This window comes from Macaca mulatta, chromosome 7 (assembly GCF_049350105.2).
Source record: "Macaca mulatta isolate MMU2019108-1 chromosome 7, T2T-MMU8v2.0, whole genome shotgun sequence".
In the NCBI taxonomy this organism is placed as follows: Eukaryota; Metazoa; Chordata; class Mammalia; order Primates; family Cercopithecidae; genus Macaca; species Macaca mulatta.
In genome coordinates this window covers 11535969-11554646 of record NC_133412.1, presented here as the reverse complement: position 1 = coordinate 11554646, position 18678 = coordinate 11535969, and the positions used below count along the sequence as shown (strand labels likewise).

Genomic DNA, 18678 nt, shown 5'->3' with positions numbered 1-18678 from the left:
CAAAGACATGAGTACAGAAAAAGGCACTTTGAGAGCATTTTCCAACAAAAACACTTTATTCGTTTTCTTTCTCTATAGCTGCTTCCAAAGGTGACTCCCCCTGCAGCCTAGCCAGTCTGACCTCTCTCTCCATGCTTGCCACTTTTGCAGAACAACAAAACAACATTGGGATGAGATTCAACATTGGGATCTCCATTGGTGGGCAGCAGGGCTGGAATCTACTCTGGGGCACCCACCTTTAGGGACTGGCAAGTGGGGTCAGATGGTCCTGCTGCTCCCTACTGGCTACGACGTCGTTTCTTCCTTCTGCCTGTGGCAAAACTGTCACACCGCCTTTTACGAGGCTGTGAGGATCGAACTACTCCCAGAGCTAGGGGTTTCTCCCTGGGGACCCCAAGTTGAGCTCCTGAGTGGGATCTCTTTTCAGTAGGGGCTGGACCTCCAGCTAGAGCTCGCTTCCCAGACTTGGCAACGGGGCATGGAGGTTTGCTGGGGCCTTTTGCCCCGGGAGGGAGCAGGTGGGATGCTCTCTGGCTGCCCTGACCTGAGGCATGGTGAGGACTGAGAGGATGCCCCCTTGGTGAGAGGCTAAGTTTAGAGGCCAAGAGGTAAGCAAAGTTGGAGAGTTCCTCATCCTCTTCCTCTGCTTCCTTCTTCTTTTTCTCCTTTCCTTTGGCCCTATCTGCTGACCTGCGTGTTTTAGTAACAGAAGTCTCTCTCAGAACTATGGCGTCCCTGGTTCCCCATCTAGGGAAAGTGCTTCCAAGGCCTTGGTGAGATGAGGTTTTGGGGGTCCCAGTTGTGTAAGACTCCTGACTCTCTTGTAAAGGAGCAAGGTTTTTAGGCTTGGACAGGTCAGGATCCACCCTGCCTCCTCCTTGGGGGTCACAAGAATTAACATTCAATGGGCAGGTGTCCTTGCTGACCCTTAGTTGGAGGCCACAGTCATCTTTAACACCTAGTATGTTGACCGGTTCTATGGTTTCCAGCAGAGGAGAAAAGGAATTGCCTCTGCTCCCTGCCTCTTGGCTGGCTTCAGGCAAGGAGGAGGCATCCTCGGTCCCCATGATAAGGACACTGTCTTGGCATGTGGGCAGAAGGGTTTCTTTGGAAGACCCCAGTGTGGAACCGCCAATTCTGCTTTCCAGCAATGGGAAGCAGCCTCCTGCCCGCAGATCACTGGGGTCCCCTGTGGTTTCACGGCTCTGCTCTTGATTTTCTTTGGACCTCAAGGCTGGGCTGTTGGCCCTCAAAGGTCCTGGCAAGCTGCAATCGTTTCTCTTTTCTAGGGCAGCTGCCGCAACTGTGCCTCCACAAGGAATCACACTGCTCTCCATACCCCCAGGTACTATGGTTTCTCCAGGACCCAGGGAAATGCTGCTGCTGGAGCCCAGTGCCTGGCAGCCTTCCTGACACTCAGTTACACACGCCTCCGCTTGGAAGCTCTCTGTGACCTCCTCTATGTGTACGGGCAGCTCCAAGTCTACAGCAGCCATCTCACCGCTCAGCCAAAGTCCTGGGCTGAGAGAGACGTCGTCCCTGTCCCCAGCTGCTCTAGGGGAAGGATTCTGATCATAACTCTGAGCCATGGGGGTACCTCTGTCATCTCCCCACATGGCTCCTACAGAGCCTTCCTGGGACACTGCTAAAGGCTCCTTCCCTTGAGGAAGCTCTGCACGGTCCCCCATTTGTTGTCCTTTCTGCGATCCCAGGACCTGCTTTTCTAACCCTCGTCCCTGCAGAGGAGCCAGCTCTGCAAGTCCAGCATCCAAACTGGGAGTGCTGTCAGGCTGGAAGCCTTCCTGCCAACAAAGGGGCAGAGCCTCTGAAGTCCTATCAGCCACCAGGCAGCGCCCAGGCAGCCCTGCACCTCCTAGATGGCCATCTCGAAGTCGCGATACCTGGTTTATAACCTTCCCAGACCCTCTCCTCTCCATACCCAAGGGTCCCGGAGTTCCCTGGAGAGCTGCAGGCTCTGGCTGCAGGTCCCAGCTGCTGGGGGATGGCAGAGTGTTCCCATCCCTGTGCATCCCTCTGGGGCTCCCTAGGCCTTGCTCCTGCCCACCATGCACTTCTCTTGCCCGTTTTCCTGAAGAAGAAACCTTTCCAAGGCAAATGGCGCCCCCAGCCCCCTGAAGCCCAGGTGAGGGTCGAAGCCGCCCATCCCCATCTTCATCCTCATCAGAAACAGAAGGACTTGAGTCCAACTGAGCTCCACTGTAACTTGGAGGCGCCTCTGCATCTTCCTCCTCTTCTAAGGCCAAGAGTCGCTTCTGGACCAGCTGGAAGAAATGGACAAATAATCAGTGCTATACATGATTGTGAAAGAGGTGACTGAGTGGGTGGTACAAGATGGTATTTGGGCAGGGCAAGGAAGGCAAGCAAGTAGTTTAAGCGATGGTAGCAAAGACAGATACTGCAGCTCTTTCCCACCTCCTTGTGCCCTATTCCCATGCTGTGAGCCCTAACATTCTCATTTCCTGTATTTCCATAGCCCTCTACCTACTGGTTCTGCACCTGAAACCCAGTCCTGAAGCTGTTCATCTCTAGAGCCATATCACCCTTGGCAGTGTAGGGTTAGATAAAATCTTGCAAGCTTCTTGTTCTCATATTTCCTATACCCCAGTTTTACCTGGGCAAGAGTGAGTCCTTCTTCTTGCTCTAGCTCCTCAATTAAGGCCAAGGGATCTCTCTGTTTTTCTGGGGACAGCAGATCTGCCAGAAATTGAGGGTGAATGACGGCCTCCACCTGGATAACAGAAGGAAAAGTGATGTAAGTCTGTAAGCAGGTAACCTGTGAAACAAGGGGCTTTAGAGAAGAAACCATGAGCTCCCCAACTGTCCCCTCTTACCCCTCCGGTATTGTAAACTGACCACCACCGGCTACACACATTCTCATGATGAAGCATGCACACACATTACTCAGTTACCGAACAAAACCTAATTCCTACTACCTTGGACAAACCCCAGATCATTAGTTCCCGAGAGTACCCACCCCAAGGATCTGCTAGAAACCAGATGTGCAGGCCCAGCTCACCTTGGAGACAAAGACCTTCTGAGAACACAGCTCATTGATGTAGCTCAGGAGACCTGGATCTGGATACATGCCTTCCTCCTCCTGCTGCTGCCCTTCTTCCTCTTGTTTTCCGTCTGACTCCCCAGTGGCCAGTTGAGTCCCCACCAGCCCTTCCATGATGTCAATATACTCCTTTACAGCTTCTGGTGGGATCTCCTTGGGCGCCTCAGGAACAGGAGGTCTCTGGGCTTTACGCTGACGCCGGCGGGGGGCCTGTGCCTTGGAGGCTGCCTTCTTCGGAATGTACACTAAGGGAAGAGAGAGACAGGAGAATGGGAAGTAGCACAGAAACTACAGCTTCTGCCTCCCAGCTCTGTGAGGCCAGCAATCTAGGTACATTGAAATGGTTCCAGGCTGGATTGGGCCAACCTAAAAAAGTACCAGCCATGGGAGATTTAGGATCTAGAGGGCCTAAGAATCACTGTATGAGGAATTTGGGAATCCCTGAAATTCCAAGAAACCCCCCCGATCCAGCCCCCATTTCTTAGGCAGATGAGGCATTATGTGCTGAATTTAGAGTCTTGGTGAGAGCAGTTAGTTTACTTGACCAACATCAATACCTAGTTCAGGGCAAAAGGAACCTGAGAACCCAGCCTCCTATGGGGTGGTCTGCTTGGAATATCAAATGCCACTCTCCAGAGGGAAAGCAGCAGAGCCTGGGCCATGCCTTCTCTAATCTGTGACTGGCTTCTGTACACCTCCCTTTGAGCCTTTGGCCCTCGGCTCCTGTCAAAATTGGGTAGCCTCACCTGGCTGCTGGCAAACCTCAGAGGCCAGGGGCCCTAGAGGATCAAGTTTCAAAGGGGCTGCAGGAGACAGGCCCAGAGAGCCATTCATCAGCTGTGAGTTCTGAATCTGCATCTCCTCAGCCTCAAACTCCATGAACCTGCAGAGGGTGAGAAAGGCATAGGCAATGCTAAGAAGGAGACCAGACCCGTCAGAAATCCAGACGACAGTCAAGCATGGCTAAGAAAGGAAGTGCTCTCAGGCGGGCAAAGTCTGCCTAAGTCATGTCACAGGTGGCTTAACCATATTTCCAGGGAAACCTCGGGAGCTCAGCACATAGTTCCTTCCCCTGTAGTCATCACTTAGGAAGCTTAAGAAAATGAATGGCCAGGTGGGGTGGCTCATGCCTATAAACCCAACACTTTGGGAGGCTGAGGTGGGCAGATTGCTTGAGCTCAAGAGTTTGAGACCAACCTGGGTAACACGGCAAAAACCCATCTCTACAAAAGATACAAAAAAATTAGCCAGGAGTGGTGACGTGCGTCTAGTCACAGCTATTGTGGGGCTGAGATGGGAGGATTGCTTGAGCTCAGGAGGTGAAGGCTGCAGTGAGCCCTGACAGTGCCAGTGCACTCCAGGATGGGCAACAGAGTGGGATCCTGCCTCAAAAAAATTTTTAAAAAGTAAAGTATGAGGACGGGTGCAATGGCTCATGCCTGTAATTCCAGCACTTTGGGAGGCCAAAGTGGGTGGATCATGAGGTCAGGAGTTCGAGACCAGCCTGGCCAACATAGTGAAACCCTGTCTCTACTAAAAATACACAAAATTAGCCTGATGTGGTGGTGGGCACCTGTAATCCCAACTACTCAGGAGGCCTAGGCAGGAGAATCACTTGAACCCAGGAGGCAGAGGTTGCAGTGAGCCGAGATTGCACCATTGTACTCCAGCCCTGGCAACAGTGTTAGACTTTGTCTCAAAAAAAAAAAAAAAAAATAAGAAGAAGAATGATCTAGAGCTTGTAAACTTCTCTTGGACAGAGCCAGGGCTTTCACTACTTTTTATTTATTTATTTATTTTGAGATGGAGTCTCACTCTGTTGCCCAGAATGGAGTGCAGTGGCGCAATCTTGGCTCACTGCAACCTCTGCCTCCCGGGTTCAAGTGATTCTCCTGCCTCAGTCTCCCGAGTAGCTGGGACTACAGGTGCATGCCACCATGCCTGTTTTTTGTTTTTTTTTTGGTTTTTTTTTTTTGTATTTTTAGTAGCTAAGGGGTTTCACTGTGTTAGCCAGGATGGTCTCGATCTCCTGACCTCATGATCCGCCTGCCTCGCCCTACCAAAGTGCTGGGATTACAGGTGTGAGCCAACGTGCCTGGCCTCACTTCTTTTCCATACCTATCTCACCCAGCTTCATGGATTGTACACAGCAGTGCTTAATATACGCTTGTTTAATTTAATCAGGCCTATGCAACAGCCTGGTGGGATCTCACAGTGGGATCCTCCTCGAGACCTCATTTGCCCCTGCCTACAACCATAAAGAATTCAAGGCAGTTCCTGCCAGGAGACAAGGCTGAGATCCCAGAGTCCTGAGACTGGGATGGGGGTTCTTGGAAAGGTAAGTCTAGGAAGCACGGGTCCAAAAGGTTTTGGGAGGGAGCAAGTGAAAGCTAAGCCTGGAAAAATGCGTTCATTTTTCTGAGTTTTTTCTTTCTTTCTCTCCTTTCCTTCCTTCCATCCTTCCTTCCTTCCTTCCTTCTCTCTCTCTCTCTCTCTCTTTCTTTCTTGACTGAGTTTCGCTCTTGTTGCCGAGGCTGGAGTGCAATGCACAATCTCGGCTCATCACAACCTCCACTTTCTGGGTTCAAGCGAGTCTCCTGCCTCAGCCTCCTGAGTAGCTAGGATTACAGGCATGCGCCACCACACCTGGCTAATTTTGTATTTTTAGTAGAGACGGGGTTTCTCCATGTTAGTCAGGCTGGTCTCGAACTCCCGACCTCAGGTCATCCACCCACCTCGGCCTCCCAAAGTGCTGGGATTACAGGCATGAGCTACCATGCCTGGCCTTTTTTTTTCTTTTTCTTTCTTTTTTTTTTTGAATCAAAGATATTACAGAGAAATAGAATAAGAGCCAGGAGACAACTTTGGGCATCCCGGACACTGGCTTTCCCTGGCTCTTCCAGAACCAGCCCCTCCCTGGGATAAAGGGGGAAAGGGATTTTCTGTGCCACTGTTTCCAATGGAGGAGCGGTCCTGAAGTTCTGTATCAATAGCCACTTGCTACCAAGTCAGTGGGAAGAAACAAGAACCTGCCTGGTAGAGCATACCTCTTCATTACTAGGTCCTTTCAGCATGAAATTGCTATACCCATTGGGGTCCAATCCCATCCTAAGATCTACAGTATCAAGGCTCCTATACAGATTCAGGATCTGGTGACGGGGGAGCTTTCAAGAGGAAATACGATAGAAAAACCCAAGAGTCAAGGTGGTGGAGGAAGAAGCAAGGATCCAGGAAACCACCATCCTAGTCTACACCCCCCTCCCCACCCTGTTTTTCTTTCCTTTCTTTCTCTCTCTCTCTTTTTTTTTTTTTTTTTTGAGATGAGGTCTTGCTATGTTGTCCAGGCTGGTCTTGAACTACTGGACCCAAACCATCCTCCCACCTTAGCCTCTCAAGTAGCTGGGACTACAAGCACACACCCAGCCTAACATCTTTTTTTTTTTTTTTGAAATGGAGTCTTGCTCTATCGTCCATGCTGGACTGCAGTGGCGTAATCTTGGCTCACAGCAACCTCCACCTCCCAGGTTCAAGCGATTCTCCTGCCTCAGCCTCCCGAGTAGCTGGGATTACAGGTACGTGCCACCATGCCCAGCTAATTTTTGTATTTTTTTTTTTCCAGTAGAGACGGGGTTTCACCATGTTGGCCAGGCTGTTCTCGAACTCCTGACCTCAGGTGATCCACCCGCCTCAGCCTCCAAAAGTGGTGGGATTACAGGCGCGCGCCACCGTGCCCCGCCCTAACATAGCTTTTGATAATTGCCCCCACCTGAGCCTCTCAGCTGCCCCTACTGCTCTCAGCCCACAGCCTCCCTCAGGAGAATGAAAGTTCATCGAACTCACCTTTCCGCCATCTCATAAAAGATCATCCGGTCAAAGTTGCTGGTGTGCTCCCACTCCTGCACGGCCAATGGCAGTCCCTCCTCCAGGGTCATAGTGGGCTTCCGCCGGGCCAGGGAACGAAGCACTGGGCTAAAACCCCCACTGAGTCAGTCACATTCTGAAAGTGTGCTCCCATCCACCTGCCCTTACACCTGCCTCAATAACACATCCCCTGCCCCTCATCAAATCTATCGTGCCCCTCAGGCCCTGTCATGTCCCACTTCTGATTAGACTTACAGACACTCAACCTCCCATCCATTCATTTACCATACTCGCCCCTCTTCCTGTTGAAATTTACAACTAATATAAAATCAAACAGATAATTTTTCTCCCCACCTTTTAAAATCAACCGCAGCTACCACCCCTAATTCTCACAGTGCCATCCTCAATTAATTATTAGAAAGGGAGGACTCGTGCTGGGCGCGGTGGCTCATGCCTATAATCCCAGCACTTTGGGAGGCTGAGGCGGGTGGATCACGAGGTCAAGAGATCGAGATCATCTTGGCCCACATGGTGAAACCCCATCTCTACTAAAAATACAAAAATTAGCTACTTGGGAGGCTGAGGCAGGAGAATGGCTTGAACCTAGGAGGCAGAGGTTGCAGTGAGCCAAGATCTCACCACTGCACTCTAGCCTGGTGACAGAGCAAGACTCTGTCTCAAAAAACAAACAAACAAACAAACAAACAAAATGGAGGACTCATGTTATTAAATGAACGGGATTCGCTATAAAGTTACAGAGAAATTCGCTATTCTATTACAGAGAAATAGCGAGTAATAGAATAGTCCAGAGGCTCTTGGTTTTTTTTTTTAAAAGGCATTTGCTAACCCAAAGGAATCTCTAATTAAAGGTCGTGTGGTGTTTTTATTTATTGGTTTTTTAGTCTTTGTTTCCAGATACCCCCCACCCAGACAGTCAAATGCCAATACTAGACCCCCACTTCTAGAGGGCTCTTGAGCCCTTTCTAATCCAGAAGAAATCAAGAGCCCAGCCTAAAGTAAGGGCTTCATTTTTGCCTCTCTGACTTCCCTTGGAGTCCTCAGATATTATTAAGCATCAGAATCACCTGGGGAAGCTCATTATCACCAAACTGCCCCTCCCCAGGATCCCACAACTGAGCATTTTAGGAGCTTCCCAGGCTACAGTGGTCTGTCCTTTGTGGAAGAGCCGCTGGGTGTGAAGCACAAGCAGGCCAGGACCCGAAGCAAATGGATCCCATGCAAACCTTGAGAGCCCATACTGGTTCAAGATTTCGAAATGTAGCCTGCTAGGCTCCAAGAGCGAACTCAGATCTGTCTTGAGAAAGCAGGGAGTCAGGAAGATGCTGTACATCTAGGACTTTGGGGGAACATCTTGATTCATTTGCTCCAAGTTCGGGGTAGATTCCAAGGGGGAGATTCCTTTAGGAGTTCAGCCACTGGAAGAGCACTATGTAAATTTGTTTAAAGTAATATAATGTGGTGTGTGTTATAGAGTGGCTTACACAAAACGCTGAGGGCATAGGGCAGTTGAGAGGGACAGTGGGTCTGGGTGGGAAGGAAAGACTATTCCCCAGCTGAGCAAAGACTGTTTTGTAAACTCAGCAGCCTAGGACCCGGGGCTCCTTGGCTAAACATACACTCGCTCTTAAGCAAGGACGTTTTGACCTTTTGCGAGTTCTTTTCCTCTTCTGGATTGCCTTTTTATGATAATAATAAAATAGCTGACATTTAATGAAACATTCTCTGTGCCAAGGACTTCACATATATTAACCCATTTGATCTTCTCAGCAACTCTGTGAAGTAGGTAGAGTTTTCCCGCTTTTTAAATGAGAAAACGGAGGGCAAAGATGTTAAATGTCCCGCCCAGGATCACAAATCTAGTGAGTGGGAGAGCCGGAGAGCCCATGCCCTTGACCCCTAAGCCAGCTCCACCCACCACCCTATTTCAACGTGAATTCTCCTGAATAAAACGGGTGGAGGGAGCAGGGGGAGCAGCACACACACAGTCCTGTGCCTGGCCCCACACTTCCCCCTGCCAGCCAGGGCCCTGATTCAGGGTCCAGCACTCATCCTGGCTAGTTTGGATAGTTCTGACTCAGTGTCAAAAGGTGGTAAAATAGAACGGGGGGGCGGGGTGGACCCTGGCACTTAGAGTGAGAGCCTAAGTTCCCATCACTGGTCTTTGGTTTATGGCAGGAGCCCTCTCTGAGCTTCAGTCTCTTATCTGTAAATGAAGATGACCAGAGAAAGGCTGGCCTGAACCCAGTGTTGTGAGGATCACTTAAGCTAAGACACCTGAAAGGTGGTTATCAACTAGGAAGTGGGTTAAGGGGCTGTTATTATTAATAACATGTTTTTCATTCTCAGAGCATGTCCATTGCCCTCATGACCCTCCCTCCAGTATTCCTAAATAGCCTAAACTACTACATTCACCCCAAAGTTCTCCTTATTTAAAAGCCCCAGAATAATTGATCTCAGGTCTCCCCACTTACATAAGAAAACAGGACAGAGCTTCTGTGTCAGGACTTTGGGGTAGGTGCCTCCGGGCCAAGGCTTTGTAACGCTGCCATCGACGGAAGTTCTCGTAAACGTCCTTGGAAATGTTGGAGCGGTCACCTAGTGAAGGCTTGGATAGAGTGGCCACAGGACCGCCTTCCCCGGTTGTCCCATGTAGCCCTGGCCAAGCTTTTTCCAGGGGCACAATGGGGACCAGTTGAGCAACTGGTGGTGGAGCCTGAAGTGGAAGGCCTGGAGGGCCCTCCTGGCTGACACCAACAGCCTTAGAGGGCAGAATGGTCTTCATATTAGATGCTGTCACAAATGGAGGTGCAGGACCCTCAAGACCCCCACAGGGAGTGCCCGGGGCAATCGAATTGAGGGCAGTCTGAGTAAGGATAAAGTTCTGAGTTTGAGACGGCTCAGCTGATCCCCCTTCTGTCTTGACTTTGACAATGACCTTGCCAGCCCCAGCCCCACTGAGGCAAGGGCCCCCGTCCCCTGTCACCAACAGTGAGCTGGGGAAAGCAGAGAGCATCAGAGGGTCGTCTGGAGAGAATACTGAAGGCATGATGGGCTGTGGAGCTGGCTCCCCGGGTGGGTGGTCTGGTGGGCCAGAAGCTGGTGGGAGAAAGGGAAGTGCAGGCGATGGAGACGGGACAGCACTAGGTTTCATGCTCATATCCGGTCCCGGCAACAGAGATGCTGTTGAGACAAAGAAAAAGAAGAAATGGAGTAGGAGAAAAGAAGACCAGAGTTAACCATCTGAATTCCCCATTTTATTTTTATTTTTATTTTTATTTTGTTTGAGACAGAGTCTCTCTCTGTCACCCAGGCCGGAGTGCAGTGGCGCGATCTCGGCTCACTGCAAGCTCCATCTCCCGGGTTCACGCCATTCTCCTGCCTCAGCCTCCCGAGTAGCTGGGACTACAGGTGCCCACCACCACGCCTGGCTAATTTTTTGTATTTTTAGTAGAGACGGGGTTTCACCGTGTTAGCCAGGATGGTCTCCATCTCCTGACCTCGTGATACTCCCTCCTCGGCCTCCCAAAGTGCTGGGATTACAGGCGAATTCCTGCTTTATTTTTAATTTTTTTTTTGTAGAGGCAGGGCACAGTGGCTCATGCCTGTAATCTCAGCACTTTGGGAGGCCAAGGTGGAAGGATCGCTTGACTCCAGGAGTTTGAGACCAGCCTGGGCATCATGGCAAAACCCTGTCTCTACTAAAAATACAAAAATAAGCCAAGTGCACTGGCATGCACCTGTAGTCCCAACTACTTGGGGGGGCTGGGGTGGGAGGATCACTTGAGCCCAAGAAGTCGAGGCTGCAGTGAGCTGAGATTGTGCCTCTGCACTCCAGCCTGGGTGACAAATGAAAACTCTGTCTCCAAACAAACAAACAAAACTGTAGAGACGGGGTCTCACTATGTTGCCTAGGCTAGGCTCAGACTCCTGGCCTCAAGTGATCCTCCTGCCTCAGCCTTCCAAAGTGCAGAGATAACAGGTATGAGCCACCACACCTCATCTGAGTTCCTCTTTAGACTCGAAGACTCAAAGCACTGATTCTCAACAGGTGAAAGAGGGGATAAGGATGGGGAACTTGTGTAGTTTGCAAATGTCCCCCAAGTGATTTTGATCTTACTCCTCGTTGAGAATGACTGCATTAAAGAAGCTGCTGCTTTTTCAAGAAGACACACAGACCCCTGTCTGCCAAGAAGAGACAAGCCTGAGCCATCACTGCCTCTAAAGTGTTGCTTTTTCTTTCTTTCTTTCTTTTTAGATGGAGTCTTTCTGTGTCACCCAGGCTGGAGTGCAGTGGCACGATCTTAGCTCACTGCAACCTCTGCCTCCCAGGTTCAAGTGATTCTCCTGCCTCAGCCCCTCAAGTAGCTGGGATTACAGACGTGAACCACCACATCCGGCTAATGTTTGTATTTTTAGTAGATACAGGGTTTATGCCATGTTGGCCAGGCTGGTCTCAAAAACCTGACCTCAGGTGATCCACCTGCTTCGGCCTCCTAAAGTGTTGGGATTACAGGCGTGAGCCACTGCACCCGGCCCCCTAAGTGCTTCTCTAAGAAAATTCCCGGCAGACCTCTCCAGCCTCTCCGTAGGCTGTTTACTAAGATACAGAATTGGGTTGACACCTGCTCTGCAGGGAAAACAGCCCACAGCGGCCTCCGTGCAGTAAGGGAACTAGTCCACGGTAAGCTCCAGCCCCTCTCGAGGCATCCATAAGGCCTTTGAGAAGGAGGCACTTTCAAAAATATGACTGGCTCATTCCCTCCTCCTTTTCCTTTTCCTGTTGCTTCTTATAAATCTCTCTTAACCTAAAACAACAGAAGAAAGATTCAATCTATAAGCAGGAGCATGAGCCCATGAAGCTCAGACATCCTGTAACACATTCCACCCAGCATTCCACGTACATCCCCTATGCTCACCTATTCCAAACCAGAGACTCAAACCACCTGAACCCTGCTTCTCCCAGCTGCTCTGTGGCCTCTGCCACCACGCACAGAAGTACTGTTCCCAGGAGAGGATATGTGGATTGGATGTTTGGTTCCCAGAAATTTTGTTGTATAACAGCCAGGAATAATTAGAGAGGATTAGATAAGGACAAGGAAATGAGTGAAGGGAGGGCGCTGTGGGGAGAGAGGTTTCCAGATCTTTAAGTAACTGCTGGACGTGTTTGGCGATGCAGACTATCTGTGGCCCTTCTGCTTGGAGCTCCTAACATCAGAAATTTAGGACTCACTAGGAACGAGGCACTGAGCTAGGTGCTAAGGACAGGACAATGAAGTCCTTCATTGTCACTGGTTCCAGCTGGGGAGGGGCTATGTGGACTCTAGTCAAAGAGACCAAGGATAAGTATACAAATGTGTACTTAATCAGAACCTATGTCTCCTAGGACTTTTTTTTTTTTCCCCGAGACAGAGTCTCTGTCACCGAGGCTGGAGTGCAGTGGCGCAATTTCAGCTCACTGCAACCTCTGCTGCCTCCTGGGTTCAAGCGATTCTCCTGCCTCAGCCTCCCTAGTAGCTGGGATTACAGGCGGGCGCCAACACACCCAGCTAATTTTTGTATTTTTAGTAGAGATGGGGTTTCACCGTGTTGGCCAGGCTGGTCTTGAACTCCTGACCTCAAGTGATCTACCTCCCTCGGCCTCCCAAAGTGCTGAGATTACAGGCGCTTGAGGTCAGGAGTTAGACACCAGCCTGGCTAACTTGGTGAAACCCCGTCTCTCTAAAAATACAAAAATTAGCTGGGTGTGGTGGTGGGCGCCTGTATCCCAGCTGCTCAGGAAGCTGAGGAAAGAGAATTGCTTGAACTCGGGAGGCAGACTTTGCAGTGAGCTAGCATCACACCACTGCACTCCAGCGTAAGCGACACAGTGAGACTCCATCTCAAACAAAAAAACAAAACAGAAAAACAACAGCAGAATATCACCTGCTTAAATCTCCTCCCCCTTACAAAAAATATTACACTGTCAAACTAACAACACCCAACTTCTGCATTCTGACCATGGCACACAAGCAAACTCAGATTCAAACTCATTTCAGCCACAGAGCAAAGGGCTGAGGGTATGTCGCTGAGTACAGAACACAATGAAAGGGGCCTGAAGGCCTGAGATCCATAAAAGGAAGAAAAACTAAGAGCATCTCGGTGAAGCCCCAGCTCTCATCCTGGCTGTAATGACCCACCTCTCTGGCCCGGATGAATCCGGAAAAACTGCTTCCTGAACTCAAAGCGAAGCCACCTCTAGGGCTGGAAGGAGCCGTGAGGCTCTGAGCAGAGGCAGGATTTTTCTTTTTTTTTTTTTTTTGAGACCGAGTTTCGCTCTTGTTGCCTAGGCTAGAGTGCAATGACACAATCTTGGCTCACCACAACCTCTGCCTCTCAGGTTCACGGGATTCTCCTGCCTCAGCCTCCCGAGTAGCTGAGATTACAGGCATGCGCCACCATGCCCGGCTTTTTTTTTTTTTTTTTTTTTTTTTGTAGTTTTAGTAGAGATGGGGTTTCTCCATGTTGGTCAGGCTGGTCTTGAACTCCTGACCTCAGGTGATCCGCCCGCCTCGGCCTCCCAAAGTGCTCGGATTACAGGCATGAGCCACCGTGCCCGGCCAGAGTAGAGGCAGTTTATAATACATTCCAGCCTAGTTTTCAGGAAGGCATTTCTCTGCAACGGATAACTACAGATTATGTTTTCCCGCTAAAGTCCTTCCCACCTTACCCTCCCATCCTCCATCCTCCACATCCCATTCCCCTCATAGGCTCAAGCATGGCAAAATCCTAGAATAGGCTCCAGTTGCCTGAAAGAGACAGATGAATGAACGTGGGCATTCCCCCTTGAAACCTCTCGGTGCCAGTCCTAAGACACATACCTCTGATCCCCTCTCCCACCACAAGAACACACGCTGACGTGCCCCCTGTTCAAGAGAATCAAGTTGCTAATTGCCATCCATTCTCTATACTCAGCATGTGTCCTCGGAGACACCTTGATCTGCCCTTAAGGAGGTCCTCTTCCTTCCCCGGCCCCTAGTCTTAATGGTACAGTCTCCTTCTCTAGCCTCCCCAAGTGGGATACCTTTGATGGGGTGTAGCACCTCGCATTCCTTTAGGTCAGCCCAAAGAGCTTGTCCCAAAGGATTTGAGCAGGTACCAGAAATCCTCCTCACCACCTAAAGACTTACCTCCATCTGAAGCCATCCTCTCAGCTTTGGGCACTAACCGTGGCTGTCTGGAAGCCTCCAGAATGAGGCAGTCAGGTCCAGGACCCAGAGTAACCTGGCTCCAAGTAGGTGCACAGGGATCCAAGGAAGGGAAGGTAAAGATCAGATCAAACAGAACTAGAATATGGAACTCAAGGCAGTCTGCTGTGGGGGAGGGGAGAGGGAAAAGTGGGGTGAGGGTGGGGAGAGATATTCCATGAAGGGTTCTAGTAACTACGCAAAAACCAGGAATTCCCTTCAAACTACAGTTTGGCAACACAACTGATGTTCGCCCTTTAGGGCTATTTGTAAATTCTTTCTCAGATTCCCAACACATTACTGTTTTGAGTTTGGTTCCCTATACTTCAATTCTTCACCAACATATCTCATTTTGTGTCCTTCCATCCCAGCCAGTTCTGTAACTGACTTCCTATTAACAGCAGGTCGATGGTAGACCCCTGACTTAATCCAATGATGGCTATATTTTCTGAACTAAATTCAGACCACATTGGTCTGTATACTTAAGGATCAAGGGAACTAAAGTCTAAAATTAGAATTGTCAGATGATCCAAGGTGCTCGATTGCTGTGTGCACATCATTTCCTTGGAAAGCTGTCCAATCTACTAGCATAGGCTCTGTACTCCACAGAAGCCTTACCCTTTGCTGAAAAGCCTCACTAAATAAAAAAGCTGCCATGCAGTTTAAAACCTCAAGAGTAGAAAGTCCTTCGTTTTGTTAAATTATTTTGGTTTAAATTTTAAAAATAAAATGTATCTGCTAAGGTTCCTGGTGACTATTTCAGGCCAGTAATTCCCAGACCATCCTCTACAGCCACAGCTTCATCCAAACGTGGATTTCCCCCAAAAGACCTTCCCTGGGGTTCATGGCGTCTTTCTTGCTTTCTCTGAGATATCTTTTCTCTTTTCTAAAGACTCTTTCATTAATAAGACCTGAAGGCTGAAATCATCCTTTTCCTTTCTAACAAAATTAACTACTTAGACATACTTTTTTTTTTTTTTTTTTGAGACAGAGTCTTGCTTTGTCGCCCAGGTTGGAGTGCAGTGGCATGATCTCTGCTCACTGCAAGCTCTGCCTCCCGGGTTCACACCATTCTCCTGCCTCAGCCTCCTGAGTAGCTGGGACTACAGGCGCCCGCCACCACACCCGGCTAATTTTTCTATTTTTAGTAGAGACGGGATTTCACTGTGTTAGCCAGGATGGTCTCGATCTCCTGACCTCATGATCCACCCACCTCAGCCTCCCAAAGTGCTGGGATTAGAGGTATGAGCCACCGCGCCCGGCCTTTAAAAAATTTTTAACAGGTAATACATCAGCAAGGTTCAAAAATCAAACTACAAAATAAAATACATAGCAATAAGTCTGCCTCCCACCCCTTACCCCTTTCTCCTGTAACTAGGTTCTCTATCTCAGAGGAAACCAGTATCATCTGTTTCTTGTGAATACTTGCAGAGATTTTTTATTCAACTACAAGTAAATACAAACCATATCTTTTTTTTTTTTTTGGGACAGGGTCTCTTGCTCTGTCACCCAAGCTGGAGACCAGTGGCGTGATCTCAGCTCACTGCAACCTCCGCCTCCCGGGTTCAAGCGATTCTCCTGCCTCAGCCTCCCGAGTAGCTGGGACTACAGGTGACCGCCAGCACGTCCCGCTAATTTTTGTATTTTTATTAGTAAAGACGGGGTTTCACCATATTGGCCAGGCTGGTCTTGAACTCCTGACCTTGTGATCCACCTGTCTCGGCCTCTCAAAGTGCTGGGATTACAGGCCTGAGCTACTGCACCCGGTCACAAACCATATTCTTTTTTTCAGACGGAGTGCCACTCTGTCACCCAGGCTGGTGTGCAGTGGCGCTATCTCAGCTCGCTGCAACCTCTGCCTCCCCGGCTCAAATGACTCTCCTGCCTCAGCCTCTGAAGTGGCTGGGACTACAGGCGCCCACCACCACACTCAGCTAATTTTTTCTGTATTTTTAGTAGAGACGGGGTTTCGCCAGATTGGCCAGGCTGGTCTCGAACTCTTGACCTTGTGATCCGCCCGCCTCAGCCTCCAAAAGTGTTGAGATTACAGGCGTGAGCCAACGCGCCCGGCCAAACCATATTCTAAAAAAAAAAAAACCTTGCAGGTTTTTCTGGTTACACAACATATATGCCAACGCTTTTGTCATTATAAATAAGGCGTAATGATGATCTTTGTAATTATATTTTGGTTCTCATTTTCATTTCTTTAAACGAATAAGGAGAACTTCTATATTCTTTAAAAAATTGTAAAATCTCCTAGAAGGTGCACTTTATTACGCTATTATTAGCTACTCACCACTATAAGAAAGAGCGCTGAATTTGCGGTAGGGACCTAAGTTTAAATCTTGGTTCGACCGCTGAAACATACTTCGTTTCATAAAATAACTTTACGCTATTTTCGCTTTACGGAATATTGATACTCAACATGCATTCTTTACCGCCAACGCTTTGAAATGGAGCAGGGAAACTGGATGTAAAAGAGGGGAGGGAAGAAAACCTCTTCCTTCTTCCCTAGGGCAAAGGGGCTCTGAATCCTGGAGCCCTTGTTTCTTCAGGCACTGGAAACTCACTGCTCCTGAAAGGGGTGTGTATCTTGAGATAAAGACAAGCTTCTATACGTCAATGTTCTATCCACATCCATCCCTACCCCCCTCTAGCGCCGTGTACCTAGCACACAGTAGGCACACTCCACGTGTTTTAGCCTGCAAAGTTGCAAGTGTGGCCCCCCAAGCCAAGCCCTGCCCTCGTGCGCCCCCTTCTGGCTAGCTGAAAATAAGGCAAAAATTGACTACATTTTCCGGCGTGCCAGGAGAGAGACTTCCGGCTATGCAGGAAGGAAATTGACGAACACGTGACGCGGTCGGGCGGACCCCTGCAGACGGAGCAGCGGAGCGAATTGGGACCTCTGGCTTACGAGCAGTCATGTTTCTCCAGTATTACCTCAACGAGGAGGGAGATCGGGTCTATACGCTGAAGGTGAGGAGAGAAAATAGGTTGTAAATAGGCATGGCGAGAAATGTAGATGGGAGGAATGGGTGAGGCCATACACGGAGTTACCTAGCTGGGTGGAGGGAACCAGAAAGTGCAGAACCGAGGTGGGGGAGAACCGGGAGCGCGCGACGAATTTTTTATTTTAAAAAAACAAAATTGGCCGGGCGCAGTGGCTCACGCCTGTAATCCTAGCACTTTGGGAGGCCGAGGCGTGTGGATTACCTTAGCTCAGGAGTTAGAGACTATTCTGGGCAACACGGTGAAACTACGTTTCTACTAAAATACAAAAATTAGCCGGGCGTGGCGGCGTGCGCCTGTTTTCCCAGCTACCTGGGAGGCTGAGACAGGAGAATCGCTTAAACCCGGGAGGCGGAGCTTGCAGTAAACCCGGATAGCGCCATTGCACTCACTTTTCTTTTTTTTCTTTTTTTTTCTTTTTTTTTTTAAGACAGGGACTCGCTTTGTTGCCTAGGCTGTAGTGCCTCGGCTCACTGCAACCTCCGCCTCCTGGGCACAAACAATCTTCCTGCCTCAGCCTCCCGAGTAGCTGGGACTACAGGCGTGCGCCACCACACCTGGCTAATTTTTGGTTTAGGGTTTTTTTGTTTGGTTGGTTGGTTTTGTTTGTTTGTTGTAGAGACGAGGTTTCGCCATATTGCCCAGGCTGGTCTCAAACTTCTGACCTCAAGCCATCCTCCTGCCTCGGCCTCCCAAAGTGCTGGGATTACAGGCGTGAGCCACCGCGCCCAGCCTTTTTAAGTTTTGTATTTCTCTATTTATTTGTACAACTTTTTGAGCTGATCATTGCATCTTCTGTTTTCATGTTTGCCCTTTTTCGCGCTGTCCCCACCCCATCACTCCTGTACTGACATACATTCTCTATTCCCGGAGCAGAAATTTGACCCGATGGGACAACAGACCTGCTCAGCCCATCCTGCTCGGTTCTCCCCAGATGACAAATACTCTCGACACCGAATCACCATCAAGAAACGCTTCAAGGTGCTCATGACCCAGCAACCGCGCCCTGTCCTCTGAAGGCCCCTTAAACTGATGTCTATTCTGCGGCCTGTTACCCCTCGGAGACTCCGTAACCAAACTCCTCAGTCTGTGAGCCCTGATGCCTTTTTGCCAGCCATACTCTGTGGCATCCAGTCTCATCCTGGTGATTGAGCATGCTTGTGTGAGGCAGTCATGGTGGCATCACCCATAAAGGGAACACGTTTGACTTTTTTTTTCGTATTTTAAGTTACTACCAGATTATTAAAGATAAAATGATTTGAAAAGCTCTTATTTTGTGTTGTTGGAGGAAAGGATTGGTAGTATTGTTTTAAAGGGAGGGAGATGATGGACGAGAGCACTCCAGAGAGTTGCAACAACACCACTTGGAAGAAAAACTTCAGTCCTGTAGCAAGAGTGGTCATGTGCTGTTAGTGGTAGGAGGGTATTGGGGAAGAAAGATTAAGACTTTCACAGCTGTCAGCATTCACTGAAAAATACCCCTGT

The 18678-nt window shown here is 49.4% G+C and overlaps 2 protein-coding genes across 2 annotated transcripts; one reads left to right on the top strand and one right to left on the bottom strand.

Moving 5' to 3' along the window:
* Window positions 1–37: 37 nt before the first annotated feature.
* Window positions 38–17095, bottom strand: NUTM1 (NUT midline carcinoma family member 1). The gene is made up of 7 exons (XM_001087474.5): window positions 16481–17095; window positions 9433–10141; window positions 6920–7048; window positions 3826–3962; window positions 3038–3324; window positions 2633–2749; window positions 38–2282 (listed from the first exon to the last, which is right to left on the bottom strand). Exons 1-7 carry the CDS (start codon window positions 16560–16562, stop codon window positions 279–281), a joined length of 3465 nt encoding a protein of 1154 aa, XP_001087474.5. The 5' UTR covers window positions 16563–17095; the 3' UTR covers window positions 38–278.
* On the top strand, window positions 17051–18458 carry NOP10 (NOP10 ribonucleoprotein). The gene is made up of 2 exons (XM_028850710.2): window positions 17051–17160; window positions 18070–18458. Exons 1-2 carry the CDS (start codon window positions 17107–17109, stop codon window positions 18208–18210), a joined length of 195 nt encoding a protein of 64 aa, XP_028706543.1. The 5' UTR covers window positions 17051–17106; the 3' UTR covers window positions 18211–18458.
* The last annotated feature ends 220 nt before the right edge of the window (window positions 18459–18678 follow it).

Excerpts from the sequence above, each read along its gene's own strand:
- NUTM1 (XM_001087474.5), bottom strand. The coding sequence starts at position 16,562 with ATGAAACGAAGTATGTTTCAGCGGTCGAACCAAGATTTAAACTTAGGT. Across the intron at positions 3,963-6,919 it reads TTTTATGAGATGGCGGAAAG|GTTCATGGAGTTTGAGGCTG; the intron begins GTGAGTTCGATG and ends CACCCTCTGCAG. Across the intron at positions 2,283-2,632 it reads AAGGACTCACTCTTGCCCAG|CTGGTCCAGAAGCGACTCTT; the intron begins GTAAAACTGGGG and ends CATTTCTTCCAG.
- NOP10 (XM_028850710.2), top strand. The coding sequence starts at position 17,107 with ATGTTTCTCCAGTATTACCTCAACGAGGAGGGAGATCGGGTCTATACG. Across the intron at positions 17,161-18,069 it reads ATCGGGTCTATACGCTGAAG|AAATTTGACCCGATGGGACA; the intron begins GTGAGGAGAGAA and ends TTCCCGGAGCAG.